The sequence below is a fragment of the Dendrobates tinctorius genome, unplaced genomic scaffold (assembly GCF_039654945.1).
Source record: "Dendrobates tinctorius isolate UK_male_01 unplaced genomic scaffold, ASM3965494v1 ptg000011l, whole genome shotgun sequence".
NCBI classification, from domain to species: domain Eukaryota; kingdom Metazoa; phylum Chordata; class Amphibia; order Anura; family Dendrobatidae; genus Dendrobates; species Dendrobates tinctorius.
The window spans coordinates 53,675,483-53,693,882 of record NW_027361679.1 but is presented as its reverse complement, the minus strand read 5'-3'; the positions used below and the strand labels follow the sequence as shown (position 1 = coordinate 53,693,882).

Sequence of the window (18,400 nt, the reverse complement as noted above, 5' to 3'; positions counted from 1 at the left end):
ACTATCCCCCTGTGAGCAGGAGCCATTCACTGCCATCATTAGTCACTGATTGTTTTCACTGTTTGTTACGGAGCATGTTGTGGTATATCTCGTACAGTAAACTAGTTCCTCCACCAGACATCACATTACAAATAAACCATTGTGTCCTGATTCCAGGTTGTGGATCACCACAAATGAGAAAGAAAAAAAAAAAAAGATAAAAAAAATTCTGGTCCGCACTCAAAACACAGGGATCATTAACAGTAGCAATGATGACAATTTGAAGCTGTCGCAGTGACCTTTTAGCCCTTTACTCAGCTATTCCCATAGTAGGTTTATTATTTTATGGAACTGCACTTATTTAAAAGGAACCTGTTGTGTTGTATATGTAGCCAGACCTGTGGGCAGAAGGAGAAACGGAGAAGAATGATATCTGGGCTTGTTGGAAAGGATTGAGTATAGTTTGTATTTTATTCATTGACATTCATGGTGTTTGTATACATAGGAGACCAGTGGGCGGACCTACTAGTGATTGACAGCCATCTCTGCATGTACAGTCATAGTGAAGACTGTCAGTCACTAGTAGGACCGCCCACCGGACTCCTATACATACAAACACCAGAGAATTCAATGAATAAAATACAAGGTATACCATAAAAATGGATATTAATCTGATCAGCTCCTCCTGCTCTATAACATCCTGCCTGCAGGTCAGATATCATGTTCTACATGACAGGTTCCCTTTGAGCAGAAAAGAATTTACACAGAGCAACTCACTAATGCTCATGAACAAGGACTAGTCCTGGAGACATTTACTCACTGAGGCTAGTCCGAGTTCAGGGGAAGAGCAATAATGGAAGGAGAACAAACTGTGAAGACGCTGGCAGTGCAGGGACGGTCAGTCATGACCAGGGGCGAGACTGCAACTACTGGAGTGGGATGAGGGTCAGTGAGTAAACGTCTCACCAGACTAATGCTGCTTTATTAGCATACAGCAGGTTACTTTACACAAAATCATTTTACTCAAATAAATGCAGTTCCATAAAGCAATACAGATATTACAAGAATAGCTCAATAAACGGCTAAAAGGACAAACAGGTGGTTTAAAAACGTCAGGGGACCTGACCGCTTCCCTTTAACAAAAGAACAAAAAAAACAAGCACTCTATGTGATCCTATTGTTCAGCAAGCCCTACATATGGGTCCAGAAGCAGGTAAGATGTTTCCATTTTAATGGCAACCTGCAGGCACTCCCTTCCAGTGTGCGAGATGGTCATCATTTAGAATAAGCCAAAAATGTTTAGTACATGCAGGTCCCACTAATTGATTTGACTGGCAATATCTTGGAAACAGGGCCTTGGTGCGGCCGCTATCTGTGGAGAGGTGATCAGAATTCTCTGACAAACGACTGAGATTCTGACCATCCCTGCACGCGCCCTGGCAGCTCCCAGCAATAGTGACACATTTATGGCATATCCTGTCACCGATGCCATAAAAGTATGAGATTGAATTATCTTTTCAATAAAGACATGGGCTAGTAGCCACGGCAGTATATGGCTGTTGGCAGGAGCCCTGTAAAAAGTCTCCTGACAGTATCCGCAGCTCCTCCTGTGATGTGATGGTTGCAGTGTGACATTGTACTCCGCACCAATGAACTGGCAGGTAAGAGGTGCTTTGTAGCGTTTCCATCCGACAGACAGCCACGGAAAACCAAACAGGGTCCTGCAAATTCATTTGGACCATCTCTACTTTTAAGGGCTTTACTAAATTTACTTTATAATGCTTTTACAAAAGAGTATACACCAGAAAAAAAAATTGGTAGTGAATAACTAATGAATTTCAAACATCGTCTATCATTCCACCAGTTTATACCGTCCAACAAGGGCAAACTAAAAATATAGAAGCTATGTGGAAGGACCACTAGGTACACACTGAAAAAGTATTAAGGCAGAGGATGATGAATGTAACCCACTGATCTCACATCTTAATATGGTAAAGGAACCTTAGAGGAAATAATGATATACGAGTTTCCCAGGTAAGTAAGGGTTAGCTTTCAGCAGACACTGTGAGATGCTGAATCCTAAAAGTGTGTAATGTACACATTGTTAGGATTCTGTTCTGCTTGGTGGATCAAGCGGCCGTCATATAACCATTCATATGTGACTTGTATATTTACATTGGGTGCAGAATTATTAGGCAAATGAGAATTTTGATCACATCATCCTTTTTATACATGTTGTCCTACTCCAAGCTGTATAGGCTTGAAAGCCAACTCCCAATTATGTAAGTCAGGTGATTTGCATCTCTGTAATGAGGAGTGGTATGGTGTAATGACATCAACACCCTATATAAGTTGTGCTTAATTATTAGGCAACTTCCTTTCCTTTGGCAAAATGGGTCCGAAGAAAGACTTGACGGACTCTGAAAAGTCAAAAATTGTGAGATGCAGTCTTGAAATTGCCAAACTTTAGAAACATGATCACCGAACAATCAAGCGTTTCATGGCAAATAGCTATCAGGGACGCAAGAAGCGTGTTGATAAAAAAAAGGCGCAAAATAACTGCCCATGAATTGAGGAAAATCAAGCGTGAAGCTGCCAAGATGTCATTTGCCACCAGTTTTGCCATATTTCAGAGCTGCAACGTTACTGGAGCATCAAAAAGCACAAGGTGTGCCATACTCAGGGACATGGCCAAGGTAAGAAAGGCTGGAAAACGACCACCATTCAACAAGAAACATAAGATAAAACGTCAAGACTGGGCCAAGAAATATCTTAAGACTGATTTTTCTTTGGTTTTATGGACTGATGAAATGAGAGAGACTCTTGATTGGCCAGATGGATGGACCCGAGGCTGGATCAGTAAAGGGCAGAGTGCTCCACTCCGACTCAGACGCCAGCAAGGTGGAGGTGGGGTACTGGTATGGGCTGGTATCATCAAAGATGAACTTGTGGGACCATTTCGAGTTGAGGATGGAGTGAAGCTCAACTCCTAGACCTACTGCCAGTTTCTGGAAGACACCTTCTTCAAGCAGTGGTACGGGAAGAAGTCGGTATCGCTCAAGAAAAACATTTTCATGCAGGACAATGCTCCATCACATGCATCCAAATACTCCACAGCGTGGCTGGCCAGTAAAGGTCTAAAAGAAGAAAAAATAATGACATGGCCCCCTTGTTCACCTGATCTGAACCCCATAGAGAATCTGTGGTCCCTCATAAAATGTGAGATCTACAGGGAGGGAAAACAGTACCCCTCTCGGAACAGTGTCTGGGAGGCTGTGATGGCTGCGGCACGCAATGTTGATCGTAAACAGATCAAGCAACTGACAGAATCTATGGATGGAAGGCTTTTGAGTGTCATCGTAAAGAAAGGTGGCTATATTGGTCACTGATTTTTTTGTTTTGTTTTTGAATGTCAGAATTGTTTATTTCTAAATTTTGTGTTATATTGGTTTACCTGGTGAAAATAAACAAGTGAAATGGGCATATATTTGGTTTTTATTAAGTTGCCAAATAAATCTGCGCAGTAATCATTACCTGCACAAACAGATATCCTCCTGAGATAGCCAAATCTAAAAAAAAAAACCCCACTCCAACTTCCAAAAACATGGATTTTTGTGAGTACTCACCGTAAAATCCTTTTCTCCGAGACGCTCATTGGGGGACACAGAGACTGTGGGTATGTGCTACTGCCATCTGGAGGCCGACACTAAGTATACAAAAAAACAAGTTAGCTCCTCCTCCGCCGCATACACCCTCGCCCCGATAGCGGGCGGAAACCAGTTTAGTGCAAAAGCAGTAGGAGAAGCTGAAAGCGAATTAGCCTTACCGCAGAAAATCATATGTCTGAAAAAAGGACCACCCTACGATAAAGAATTATACCAATTAAAATAAACAAAAGCCAACTGGCTATTAGGGTGGGTGCTGTGTCCCCCAATGAGCGTCTCGGAGAAAAGGATTTTACGGTGAGTACTCACAAAAATCCATGTTTCTCCTTCGTCTCATTGGGGGACACAGAGACTGTGGGACGTCCCAAAGCAGTCCCTGGGTGGGAGCAACTCATCAATCCAAACCGCATGCCTACCTGTTCAAAGGTGTGCCACCGCTGCCTGGAGAATTTTCCTACCCAGGCTCGCATCCGCCGAAGCCTGAGTATGCACATTGTAATGCTTAGAGAACGTGTGCAGGGTTGACCACGTTGCCGCCTTGCATACCTGCTCTGCCGAAGCCTGATGCCGAAGCGCCCAAGAGGCGCCCACTGCCCGAGTCGAGTGCGCCCTTATTCCAGATGGAATCGGCGCGCCTCTAATACGGTAAGCCTCTTGAATAGTAAGGCGAATCCATCTGGCTATAGTCGACCGTGAGGCTGCGAGCCCCTTCCTGCGCCCTTCGGGGATCACAAACAACGAGTCTGTCTGGCGAAAAGGTGCTGTCCTCGACACATACCTCCTGAGGGCCCTTACTAGGTCCAGCGTGTGGAGTGCCTTCTCTACTCTGTGTACTGGGGCTGGACAAAACGAAGGCAAAACGATGTCCTCATTAATATGGAACGAGGACACAACCTTCGGCAGGAACGGCGGAGGTGGTCTCAAGACTACCTTATCCTTAAAAAAGGTCAGAAACAGCGCTCTACAGGATAGGGCTGCCAATTCCGAGACCGGCCTAATAGAGGTTATAGCTACCAAAAACACGACCTTCCTGGTAAGGTATGGCAATCCGACTTCCTGCAATGGCTCAAAAGGAGCTTCCTGCAGGACACCCAGAACCAGATTAAGGTCCCAGGCGTCTAAGGGAGCTCTAAAGGGGGGCACTAAATGCGAGACCCCCTGAATGAATGTCTTGACCTGCATATTGCTAGCGATCTTTCGCTGGAACAAGACAGACAAGGCCGAGATCTGTCTCCTCAGGGAACTCGGGGCCAAACCTGCGTCTAGGCCTGACTGCAGAAAAGCCAGGATGTCGGGAACCGAGAAGGACAGAGGCGCAACCCCGTGCTCTCGACACCAGAGAAAGAAAACCTTCCAAGTACTATGATAGATCCTCGCCGAGGCCGGCTTCCGGGCGCTAACCATCGTAGCCACCACTTCACGCCCAAACCCCGCCTGAGTCAGAATCCAGGATTCAACGTCCATGCCGTCAAACACAGGGCCCCTAAGTTCGGGTGGTAGATCGGCCCCTGGGACAGTAAGTCTGGCCGTTCCGGTAGACGCCATGGCACGTCTGCGAGGAGCTGTACTAGATCCGCGTACCAAGCTCGACGGGGCCAGTCTGGAGCCAGCAGAATTGCCGGAACCCTCTCTATCTTGATCTTTCTGATTACCCTCGGGAGAAGAGGCAGCGGGGGAAACAGGTATGGGAGCCGAAACTGGCTCCATGGAAGAACCAAAGCATCCGCTGCGATTGCTCGTGGGTCCTGGGACCGGGCAACAAACCTGCCCACCTTGGCGTTCTCCCTGGAGGCCATCAGATCCACGTCCAGAGTTCCCCATCGTTGGCAAATCTGCTGGAAAATCTCGGGGTGTAGGGACCATTCTCCGGCCACGACCCCCTGCCGACTCAGGAAATCTGCTGCCCAATTTTCCACGCCTGGTATATGAACCGCTGAGATTACTGAGTGGTGCTTCTCGGCCCAACGGAGAACATGTTCTATCTCGCACATGGCTGCCTTGCTGCGCGTGCCTCCCTGGTGATTCACGTACGCCACTGCCGTGGCGTTGTCTGACTGGACCCGGTCTGGGCGACCCACTAGCCAGTGCTGAAAATGCTGCAACGCCAACCGCACTGCTCGAATGTCCAACAAGTTGATCGGCAGATGAGCCTCCTGGGGAGACCACTGCCCCTGTGCTGTGTGATGACGAAATACTGCTCCCCAACCGAGAAGACTCACGTCGGTTGTGACCACCAACCATTGATCTGGAGGAAAGGGTTTCCCCTGAAGGAGAGAGGAGTCGCGCGTCCACCACTGAAGTGCCCGCCGGACCTGAAAGGACAACCTGCACTGATGATCTAGGGAGAACGGACTCCTGTCCCATGCTGCTAAAAGAGTGTGCTGCAGGGGGCGAAGATGAAATTGCACAAACGGAATTGCTTCTATTGCTGCTACCATCCTCCCTAGAACCCTCATCCCAAATCGAATCGTGTGAGGGCCTGGCTGCTGAAGACTCCGAACTCCCTGCCGGAGCGCCTGAGCCTTGTCTTGAGGGAGAATTACCAACCCTCGGGAAGTGTCGAAAATCATCCCTAGGAATGGAATCCTCCGAGCCGGGGTAAGGGATGACTTCTTCCCATTGACCAACTATCCCAGGCGGGATAGAGTATCCAGCGTGATTCTGACATTCTCCTCGCATGCTTGAAAGGTCGGCCCTTTCACTAAAAGGTCGTCCAAGTATGGCAGCACTACTATGCCCCGAGAATGAAGAATGGCCATAACGACCGCCATTACCTTCGTGAATACCCTGGGTGCCGTGGCCAACCCGAACGGCAGAGCCACAAACTGGAAATGCCGGCCATTGATCGCAAAACGAAGGAACTTCTGATGCGGGGGAAAAATAGGGATGTGCAGATAGGCATCCTGAACATCGATTCAGGCCAAATATTCTCCCTGCTCCATGGCCGATATCACTGACCGGAGGGAATCCATACGAAAGTGCCTGACTCTGATGAACCTGTTTAGGAGCTTTAGGTCCAGAACCGGTCTTACTGTTCCGTCCTTCTTGGGGACCGCGAACAGGTTGGAATAAAATCCCTGAGCCTCTTCGCCCTCTGGTACCGGGACAATGACCCCGTTGCACCGAAGAATCCTCATGGCTCCTAGCAACGCCTCTGCCCGGGATTCCGATTTGGGGAGCCGAGAATGAAAAAAACGCTTTGGAAGGTGTCCGATAAACTCTTATCTTGTACCCGAATGACACCAATTCCGCCACCCATGCGACGTGTGCCACCTTGACCCAGACGTGGCGGAACCTGAGCAGACGACCGCCTACTCTGCTGTCCTCGGGTACCTGATGCCTCAAGTCATTTTGCTGCGGCCTCTGGGACCTAGCTCCCCTTGACCTGGGTGGACGGCTCCACATCCTCCCCAGCTGGTTGGCTCTATACGTGACCTGGCGCTCTCTGTCTTGGTTATGACGAGCTGGGGCAGTAGAACCGGCCGCTGCTGCCCATCCTGGGTCGCGAAATGTTCGAAAGCGCACCTGCGGTTGACGAAAGGGCGGTCTACTCTTCTGCTGTGGGAGAAAGCTGCTCTTTCCCCCTGTGGCATCTGAAATAAGCTTGTCTAGCTTCTCTCCAAAAAGCCGATTACCCTGATATGGCAGGGACGTTAACTATTTTTTAGAAATCGAATCAGCCCGCCATAGCCTTAGCCACAAGGCACTCCTCATGGCGATAGCGTTTGCCGCTGCTAGAGCCGCGCAATTAGCCGCATCCAAGGATGCATTAATTAGATAGCAAATCAGATCGCGATGGTGAGTGACTATCTCAGATACCTCTACCGGCAAGTCTCTATCTTGCAGGACTCTATTCCAAGACTCTGACCATGACATCATGGCCTTGGCCACCCATGTTGCCGCGAATGAAGGCAAAAGCGCTGATCCCGATGCCTCATACACCGAGCGGGCTAAACCTTCTATAAGCCGATCCGTGGGGTCCTTAATGGAAGAACCACTAGGCACTGACAACAACGTTCTTGAGGCCAGGAGTGACACTGGGGGATCCACAATCGGAGATTCTGCCCATCTCTTACAGAGCTCTGGTGCAAACGGGTACCTCGTCTCTAGTGTTTTTTGTCCCGAAAAACGCTTGTCTGGACGTTCCCTGTGCCGTTGCACCATGTCCTCGAATTCTGGATGAGTGCTAAACACCCTGTGTGGTTGCCTAGCCTTCTTAAAAGATATCTTATGCCCTGCGGTCAGGGAGACATCCACCTCAATACCGAGAGTTTGATTGACCGCCTCAATGAGACTGTCTACCGTCTCCCGACACCCGGGGGTATCCAGATCCAAGGATTCCTGCCTGTCCTCATCCGAACTCTGCTTGCTCCCAGACAATGGTGACGGTGAGCGAGACGCCACACTCACGGATGCCGAAGCACCGGAGGGGCCCGGAGACGCCATATGGGATCTTTCCCTGTACGTCTCCTTAGAGAGAGTGCGGCCCCTGCAGGCCGGCGGCACATGTGAGGTGGATGAACCCTCCCAAACAGGCGAGCCGTCGTCTCTACCCCTATCCGGGGCCTGAAGGGTCTCAATCGCCTTTGTAAGTGAAGCCATAGACCGAGACCGAGATAACGCCCATTCTGGGGGATCCGACCCCCTGGGCTCCGTTGGAGGGGAGGGCTCCTGGGCGCGTTCGGAACTACAGGCTTCACATATTTTAATAGTCTGCGCTCGCGGGAACACAGCCCCACAGGAAACGCATGCGGTATAAAGGAAAGTGTGTTTCTTCCCTTTTCCAGACATACTTGCAGAAAAAAACGGCCAACCTTCTCTCTATTTTTTTTTTTTTTTAGGGATACAGGGGTATGAGAAGGAGGACAACCTGCCCTAGTGTGGCCAAGACGGGGCCGCACTTACCCGGGCTCCTGCTGTCTCCCCGTGCGCTCCCTCCCCAGCCTGGCCACTGACAGGTACCTGGATGGAAGGAGGGAGGGAGGAAACTGCGGGAGCCTCCTTCCCCTGCTGACACCGCAGGCAGGAAAGGGGAGCCGGCTCCAGCACCTGGAGCGTTCGTCGAGCAGCCCTGGCCTGGATCCTCACGCTGCCCAGGAGCTCCTCCTTCCCCTGCTACCATACCTTCTTACCCTGAGGTAATCCGTCTTCGGACGGTGCAGGCACCCTAGCTCCGTTCGCCTCGTCTGGGCGAGGAGAGGGACCGTCCGCCACCACGCAGTACCGCCGTCTAGCGTTGGTGTAGCAGTGGGGCCGCACAGACTAGTCTTGTGCCTCTGTGCAAGCCCATGGGTTCGCTACCTAGGGGTGGACAGGGCTAAGTCTGGCATATTGTCCCACGTCGCGGGAGAGGAAACGTGGAAGGACACTCGCACGTGGTCGCCCGTTGATGGTTTGGGGAAATCTGATCCTTTCAATAGGATGCGTTGCCCCTGTCATATCTTCTCAAAAATAAAAAAGAAAAAATAGATGTCTGGGGAAAAGTCCCAGAGATGTCCCTCGGTGCGAGAAAGGATACGCGGAGGCGATACTCGCGCGTGCTCGCCCTTTGATGTTTGGGGGAGATCGGACCCTTTCAATAGGGTCCGTCGCCCCTGTCTCCTCTTCATAGCATGAAAATATTAAAAAAAAAAATAGTCTGGGGAGACCCAGACTGCGTGTGCCTCCATCAGACACTAAGCAAAAACTGGTTTCCGCCCGCTATCGGGGCGAGGGTGTATCCGGCGGAGGAGGAGCTAGCTTGTTTTTTTGTATACTTAGTGTCGGCCTCCAGACGGCAGTAGCACACACCCACAGTCTCTGTGTCCCCCAATGAGACGAAGGAGAAATATTAAGCTTTGATATCTATGAGTCTTTTGGGTTGATTGAGAACATAGTTGTTGTTCATTAATAAAAAGAATCCTCTCAAATACAACTTGCCTATTAATTCTGCACACGGTGTACAGGCAGAGGAGATTCTCTTTACTTTCTCTCAATGTTCTCATGTGGATCTAGATAACAAATGACGTCCAGCATAGAAACTGCATAGAAGTCACATGATGAAAGCTTGAACCAGCAATCAGAACAGAATCCTAACAGTGTGCATACTGTACACTCCTAGGGCCAACTTACACTTGGAAGATGCCAAATCCTGACTCAGAAAACCCCTTTAAGGCTACGTTCCCATGTCCATTATTTGGGGCGTTTTTGATGATGCAGATGTTCTGCACCTATTAGATGAATTAAGTTACTTGCATTTTTTTGCACCGCATTTTTGATGCTACAATTTTTCCCTCTTTTGGGTATGTCATTTTTAAATTAAGCTGTTTTTGTTTTCGATTCTTCCTAGTACTTGACTTTGACAAATCTATATCGATACAGTCATGAGTCCAATGTAGAGTCACTGCACACGTGGATTTTTGCAAAAGTGAAATATTTTTATTTTAATTAAACGGTGAAAAAGCGACAACTTTTTTGATGTTTCGGCCTCACAACGGCCTTAATCATATAGTCGACCTTTTAGAGAAGAGAGGTTGTAGTCACCGTATGAGTAATTTCACTTTATGATAGGTAGTTTTAATTCTTGAAGTTCCTCATTAATGGTAATATGCCCAGAGAGAGTTGCCTTTATGGCAAGAGATTCCAGAGGATCCACAGTTAAGTAAGTGAGCCCAAGATAAATTGCAATCATTGGTGGCAGTGGTAGATGCAGGCAACGCTTCACTGCACAGGCACCGTATATCCACAACATTTGGTCGAGTGCTAACCATCTCTATTATCCGGTATACTTGATACAGTCATGTGCAGATTACATCCCCTAAAAATGCATGTGCATTTTTTTGCCTGTGGATTTTCCACATCTAATGCAGTTCTATGGGGGGAAATCCACACTTGAAACTCAACGTACCCACAAAAGAATGACAAAAAAAAAAGCACAGTGGGTATGAGATTGCTATGAATCCCATCGATTTTGTGAAAACACGCAGTGTCAAAAACTAACTGTGGGAACACAGACTAAAGTAGACAAGCAACTTCAAAATATAAATGACACATACTAACCCCCCACACTGGCACCATTCCAGCGATGCAGGCGCTGGGTCTCTTATTGTTATATCACGCGAGCACTGTAATCTGCCTTTACAAACTTTTGTGAAAGAATGGCTTGTTCTACAAAGCTCGCTTAAAAGGGAACCTGTCATGTCAAAAAACCCTATTAGGGCTCATACTCACTTGCGAGAGACTTGCACGATTCTCGTGCGAGTCTCTCGCATGAAAACATACAGCCGCATGCTCTGGTTCGAGTGCCGCAAGTGAGTATGAGCCTTTAACCTGTAGATATGGGGTCCACATACCAGGGAAGGCATCATGGACCACCAAGGAATCTGCGGTGCGCCGTCTGCCACAATTCCCTGGTATATCAGGCACAAGCAGGTGGTAATGCGGTGGCATGTATCCAGTTGGAATACTTGTGGTCACATGCTGACTATACACGGTTTTCTTCTCTCAATAGTAGTGAAAAGAGAGAAGCCGGATGAGTCCAACCAGCATAAGACCAGAGGAATACAAACTGCCCGCTGGCGCCGGAAATACCCCTTTAATCCAGCCAGCCAATGTCACTCACTGCATACTTTAAATTGATAAAAAATCAAAAAGCAGCATCATGTGCTATAGCGTAGCCCGCAGATATTAGGGCAATGTGCTCCATGGCCACAGCTTAGGAGGGACTCTTACCTTCATCTACAGCGAACTGGCAGCTTTTGTCATTGTAGAAAAGGATTTTCTTCTTGTCTGGTCTGGTCACAAAGATAATTTGGTCTCCCAAAGCCTTGTGGAAAGAAGCAGAAAGAAATTGTACCATGGCTCACACACGTCAGACAGGAAGCCTTCCCTTTATAGTTTGTGGCTTTTCAGCTACATAATGTCAAATGACCGGAAGCTTTATAGAAGGTCTAGATGAAGCCATAGCCTTCCTGGAGTCACGGACCTACAGCACATTTATTAGTAGCCACGGAAAAGGTCAGGTAGTACAAACCTCAAACTAATGACACTACGGAACCCTTCTGAGCCTCAGAGCGCATTCACACTGCAGTACTTATTTTCAGAACAGACGGCATATGGAGCCTTAGAATTTATTTAAACTATTCACACATCCGTTTATTATAATGGATCTGTTATGTTAAAGGAGTATTTCCATCTCCAAGATCCTATCCCAATATGTAGTAATTGTAATAATAGTATTTAGAAATGTAGTATAGTTCTTCTGATTCGCTATGTCTCTTTCCTCGTGCTGGCATTGCAGGACCTGAGGTATCCATGGTTACAACCACTGATAAGGTGAAAGTTAGCTAGTTGCTAGTGGTTGTAACCATGGATACCCAAGGTCCTGCAAAGCCAGCACATGAGGAAAGAGACAGAATCAGAAAAACTATACTACATTTCTAAATTCTATTATTCTTATTACAATTCCTACATATTGGGATGGGATCTTGGAGATGGGAATAACCATTTAACATAACAGACAGAGGAAAGAGATTTAGTGAATCAGAAAAACTATACTACATTTCTAATTGGAGATATTTACTAATTTTATTATTACACCTACTACATATAGGGATGGAATCTTGAAGATAAGAATACCCCTTTAAATTCCGTGCATGTCCTATTCTCATTTATTTTCGCAAATCAGAATAAATCTATGACGTTTCAGTTATTGACTGATGCCATACACAAGCTTGATTAGTAGAACCGTTTATAGACGCCTCAAAAATGGACCCGATGCCTTGAATGTGCTCTAAGGCGACATTCTCACTACTGGTAAATTTAGTTTTATTAAAAAAATAGAGCAGTGGAGAAAGAATAGCCCACAGTATCACTGTGAATTCCATTTTTTTAGGCCAGAATGGCAAAAGTGGACCAGAATAGGAGACACAGAGTTGTTCTCAAATCTGGCACACGGGTCAGTAAGAAAAGATAAACTCATTTGTGAAAAGCCTCATTGTATTTCAATGGTCCATGAGCTATATCTTTTAAAATGGACCGTAGGGACAAGAAACAGTTTCTATGATTAAGTCACATTGGGATTCCATACCTTTCACCCGTGGGAGAAAAAAAAGGAGAAATGAAAAAAAAAAAAAGGAGAGAAAATTCTAAATAAATATATATACACATGATAAAATGCACCAAAAGAAAGAATTAGAGAAAGAGATCTCTCACCACTCTAACACCAATGACTCATAGGTCCATGTTGGTTTTTGTCGATTTCCCAACAGCAGAGACATGATGTACATCCATCCAACAGATGCAGCCAATGACTGGACTCAGCAGTCACGTCACACATATTAGTATATCTGCTAAGGCTAGTTATTAGCTGCAGCAGTCATGTCAATGCACGGTCATACAGTACTGCAAAAAAAAAAAAAAAAAATCAACAAAGGCCAGCAAATCAGAGGTGCAGGCGTGCTGGTGGATGACTCACGTGGGGATTTTAAAGGGACTGTCAACACAGAATGACTGTTCAAACCAAGTACAGGTGCACAGTGCACTGTTGGCGTTTCCAAATATTTAAGAACCTTTCCACCTACTTGTTATCCCTCTGAGTTATCTCCCTTCATTTTTGATTGACAGCTCTGGCTTTATAGAGTCAGAGAAGAATGGAGATGGATAAATAACAAGTAGGAGGGAAGGTGCACTTAAATGTTTGCTCACACCAAGGGTGCACCGAGCGACCTGTACTTCGCGTGAACAGTTGTTCTGTGCTGACAGACCCTCTTTAAGTGATTTTCCTTCTGTAAACCCAATTTCTTTAAAAGGTATTACATTGATGATCTAGTCACAGGATAGGTCATCAACAGCAGATTGGTGTGGGGCCAAAATCCGGCAACTCTCCACAATCAGCTGTTACCACCAGCTCCAGCAGTGGACAGATTTAAATGGTGTATAGAACAACACAGCTCTGTCATACTGTTTAGCGACCACTGCTGGGTATTGCGATGAGGTTTGGACCATCATGCCTCAAACAAGAGGTGCCAGCATTGCTGCTAAGCTCCAGTTAGTGATGAGCGAGCAGTAAACTGCTCGGGTGCTCAGTAGTCGAATCGGGCACATCGTACTGCTCTGGTATTCTACTCGAGCACCAAGCATAATGTACGTCAATGAAGAAGTCAAGCATTTTTCCACGGAGACCTGTACTCAACAGGCGGGAGAGAAATGAAGCCGTGGCGGAATTTTCCGGGAGACCTGGAGTGAGAGCGAGAGATTCTCAGCTTCGGTGCTGCACCGCACAGATTAATATGAGGGACCCGAACATTCGAGAACCATGCAATACGAGCACGCTTGCCCATCACTAGCTCCTGTGTACAGATGATGCTGCTCTACAGCTGAGTACCGGTCACTTTCTCTCCTGACTTCAGGTAAGTACGATGTAATCATGGAGCCCATGGCTGAAGTCAGCACATGAATATCTCCACATGTACTCATCTCCTAGAATGAAAGCCTGGTTAGACATGGATGCTGATGTGGAATATTTTATAGTAACACTACCTTCTAGAAGTCCCAACTGAGACTCGGATCAGATTCTGACAGTAACGCATTCTCAGGCCTATAATAGCCACTATCTGAGCACAAAAGCAAGAAATTATAAAACATTGTAATGTACCCTAAAGGGCCTATCACCTTTCCCTTGGATGGTCTTTTTTTTGTATGTACACTACTGATGATTAATAAAATTGACAGACCACAAGGCTGAAACAGTATAACATCATATATTACGTGTGGGTGCAGATGAAAAGAAAACCAACACAATCAGCCCATGGAAAATCAGTGTAGGACACACTGTAATCAATAAGAAGCAGCAAAAGGAAATCAGTGCATAGATGTCCAAGGTATGATAAAATCCCAAATCTTTATTAAATAACACAGGTAGAAAAGCAGAAACAATGACAGACAAAGGGTGACACAAGCAGAAGCAGAGCAAAGGGGTATACAGTGTCAAAAACCTCACTCTGACCCTTATCGTGAGTAAACACCTGGTGGTAAAGATAAATAAGTGTCCAAGTATAGACACCCAATATATAGCAGGCAGACCAGTAAGAAGCAGTAAGGGGTAAAATCCCCAGCTGGACGGCCATATAATCAGGGGTGAAATTGCAAAGACACAAAAGCAAGGTAAACATACCAGGAGGGGAGAGGGGAGAGACACTGGATCCCAAGCTCAGCTGGCCCGTCGTACGTTTCGGAAATGATCTTCCTTCCTCAGGGGGCGTGTGAGGAAGGAAGATCATTTCCGAAACGTACGACGGGCCAGCTGAGCTTGGGATCCAGTGTCTCTCCCCTCCTGGTATGTTTACCTTGCTTTTGTGTCTTTGCAATTTCACCCCTGATTATATGGCCGTCCAGCTGGGGATTTTACCCCTTACTGCTTCTTACTGGTCTGCCTGCTATATATTGGGTGTCTATACTTGGACACTTATTTATCTTTACCACCAGGTGTTTACTCACGATAAGGGTCAGAGTGAGGTTTTTGACACTGTATACCCCCTTGCTCTGCTTCTGCTTGTGTCACCCTTTGTCTGTCATTGTTTCTGCTTTTCTACCTGTGTTATTTAATAAAGATTTGGGATTTTATCATACCTTGGACATCTATGCACTGATTTCCTTTTGCTGCTTACTACTGATGATTGTTATGGAGAAGCTGGCATCTTAAAACAAATAGTTAAAAAGGTTCCCATTGAAAACAATATGATAGGTGACAATATATTTGCAAGGACCCACACAGATCACAAGGTCAGGGAACCCAGTCCCTCATCTCTTCTCACCACATAACCATAGTAAGAAGTTTGTATGGAGCAGTGGTCAAACACATTTGCTATCGCTCCAAGTCTAGGAGGATGGAGGAAAAAGCTACGGATATGAAGCAGATACCTTAATAGCTTTCTGTGCATTAGGAAGCCCTTCTTCTATGTCTTCTAGTAGGATTCCACCCAGTCCTCTCTGATCATGCTTGTCCAGGAGTCTCAATAGTGCCTTTTTGTCCTTTAAGTTGTACTTGGGCTTGAATGCATATTTACCATCTACAATATCAATTTTAGGATTGTTCACCAGAGCCTAAAAGAAAAAAAAAAATGCATTTTGTGTCATAACTGGAAATGTATATCTAGTATATATATCGAAGGTTCACCGATTCGTCACCATCCAGATGTGAGGCGTTACACACGAGGTGCTACATATCATTACATCTCCGCTGTACAGACATCAGTCATAAGAACCAGCTGATATACTGGGGTTTCAGCAGAACCTTCCTTTTGCTAAGGGAGCCGATTATAAGGAATAAGTCACCAGTTTTCTACCACCTAATCAGCATAATGTAGAGAAAGAGACCCCGATTCCTGAAATGTGTCACTTACTGGGCTGCTTGCTGTAGTTTTGATAAAAATCAGTTTTATTAGCATTAGAGGTCCAGATATTTTGTGCTATGTAGTCCCCCTGCTCTGTATAGCCCCGCCGCCACCACTGATTGACAGCTTTCTGCCTATCAGTGGTGTGGGCGGGATTATACGCAGTTTACATTCAGGGAACTGTTAGATCTGCAGCAGTGAGAAAACAGTGATTTTATCAAAATGACAACAAGCAGCCCAGTAAGTGACATCGCTGGAATCAGGGTCCCTGCTCTCATGATGATGTAGCAAAAACATGGAGACAGACTCCCTTTGTTTAAATATTCGGCTTCTCTATACATTTTACATATATAATCACTGTCTCCACTGGGGCTCACAAATTCCCTATCTGTATGTCTTTGGAGTGTGGGAGGAAACCCACGTAAAACGAGAGCATAAAGAACTCCTTGCAGATGATGTCCTTGGTGCAAAGCATCAATGCTAACCACTGAGCCACCGTGTGATGGGACCCTTTAAATACCAGTCATATTCTTACATAAAAAGATTGATTATGTTCTTCTGGAAGCTGGGAAATGTTATTCGTGGTTTATTCTATATGTAGAAACACACAGCTGGACAGCAGTACCTAATAAGAGCAGCTTTTCTCCACTTCTAGCAGTTCTATTGATTTCTACAGATCAATAAGGCCAAGTGCACACGCTGCGGATTGGTATCTGCGGAACCGCAGGTAAAATGCGGATTGGCCTGCGGTTTATCACCTCTACAATGGAGGAGATGGTAAACCGCAGCAGAATCCGCAGAAAAGTAGTGACATGTCCTTTCTTTCTGCGGATTCAAAACCGCAGCTTTTCCGCAGTTAAAAATCCGCAGCATGTGCACAGCAGATTGTAAATCACATCGATTTACTTGCTACTATACACTGTCTGCAGAACCGCAGCGGACAAAACAGCAGCGGATCCGCAGCAAAAACCGCAGCGTGTGCACATAGCCTAATGTGGTTCTCAGGCAAATGGACACGAGACTACATTCTGATTTTCTGGCTGCAGGAAGAGAAGCGAGTGCCCCCATCTGCATACACATCCGTCTGGTGGGCTGTCACGATCAGATAAAACATGTTTCTTGAGTTTCATTTTAATTAAAATTGCACTGCAAATAAGAGAACGGGCACATTTCTGTCCCCAGGCTTTCCAGGGCCACAAAACAGCATCCTAGAACCAGCCAGAACTTATCTGATAGGCGCCCCATTTATTTTGCTTGATGGAAATGTGAAGTCTGTATCTAATTTTCACTTTGTAAAGTGCAGCAGTGGGCGCGCGTTACATACAGGATGACCAATTTGTCCACAGACAGTAAGGCTTAGAATGAGAGCACGGCTAATAAGATCAGGATTCTTCTACAGACATTTGATTAAAAAAAAAAGTTAACATCATAACCACAAGTCTTCGGTTCACATTGTAGCTGTGCAGGAGGGATGTAATATACATGTCCGTGTATTTGACATAACTGTGCTCTGCTGCAGACTGATATCAGCTCTATGAGTTGTACTTCATAGTACAACGCCCATAACAGCTTCTCAAGTGAGTGTAGTAGGTTACGGACTGTGTCCTAGCTTTGGGTAGAGTGGTCCGAGGCCCTGAGTTGCATGTGGCAGGATAATCACAAGGCCTCAGTCACACTTTAGCATGTCATCTGTATATTTCATCAAGCATTTAGGCAAAGGTCAGCAAGGGAGTAAAAAAAAAAAAAATAATAAAATAGTATATAAATTTCTGGTATAGGTTTAACGGTGTCTAAGATTTACTTCTGTGGTTGACAGAATGAATGAAAGATACCAATCCTACACTGCAGTTTGAATGGGACCCAATATTAATGTTGCATTCTTATTAAGCTGTTAAAGAATGAAAAGAGGTACTAACCACGTTTAATTTTCAGTTTAGAGGTGCCTTCAGAAATAAAAGTAGTAGAAGAATCCTCTGTGGGTTAGCCATGTGAGGCATCCTTGGTCCACAAGTCCAGAGATGGCTGAACGTCAAAGATCATGATGTGACCTACTGTCTCCAGGTTCATGCTGTGAAGCATCTGTGGGGCATTTTAGAAGCATTTTGTGGACCCTCCCAGTTGCTTTGCAGTGGTAGTGTTTAGCAGCAGGAGATTTTGCACTCAAACCTGGAATTAGGATTATTCCTACTATTTTTTATTTCACATTTAGCAGGGTTGTCAAGTGCTAGGACAACCTGTTCCCAATCCGTATTTTTGGCTCTAGTGAAACCTCCGCTGCTGGCGCTGTTCCAGTGGTGTCAGCACTGGCTCCACCGGCGATTGTGTGACATTGTTACGTCACGCGTTCCCTGCACCAATCAGCACTGGCTTCACTCTCCCCACCTT

At 46.1% G+C, this 18,400-nt stretch overlaps 1 protein-coding gene across 1 annotated transcript in view; it reads right to left on the bottom strand.

Annotated features, from left to right (window-relative positions):
• GTF2E2 (general transcription factor IIE subunit 2) overlaps positions 1 to 18,400 on the bottom strand; it is a 92,364-nt gene that overhangs the window by 7,341 nt on the left and 66,623 nt on the right. Inside the window, exons 5-6 of the mRNA XM_073542406.1 lie at positions 15,543 to 15,725; positions 11,355 to 11,448 (exon numbers count right to left, since the gene is read on the bottom strand). Of these exons, the coding sequence (XP_073398507.1) occupies positions 11,355 to 11,448; positions 15,543 to 15,725 (277 nt within the window). The remainder of the gene's footprint in view (positions 1 to 11,354; positions 11,449 to 15,542; positions 15,726 to 18,400) is intronic.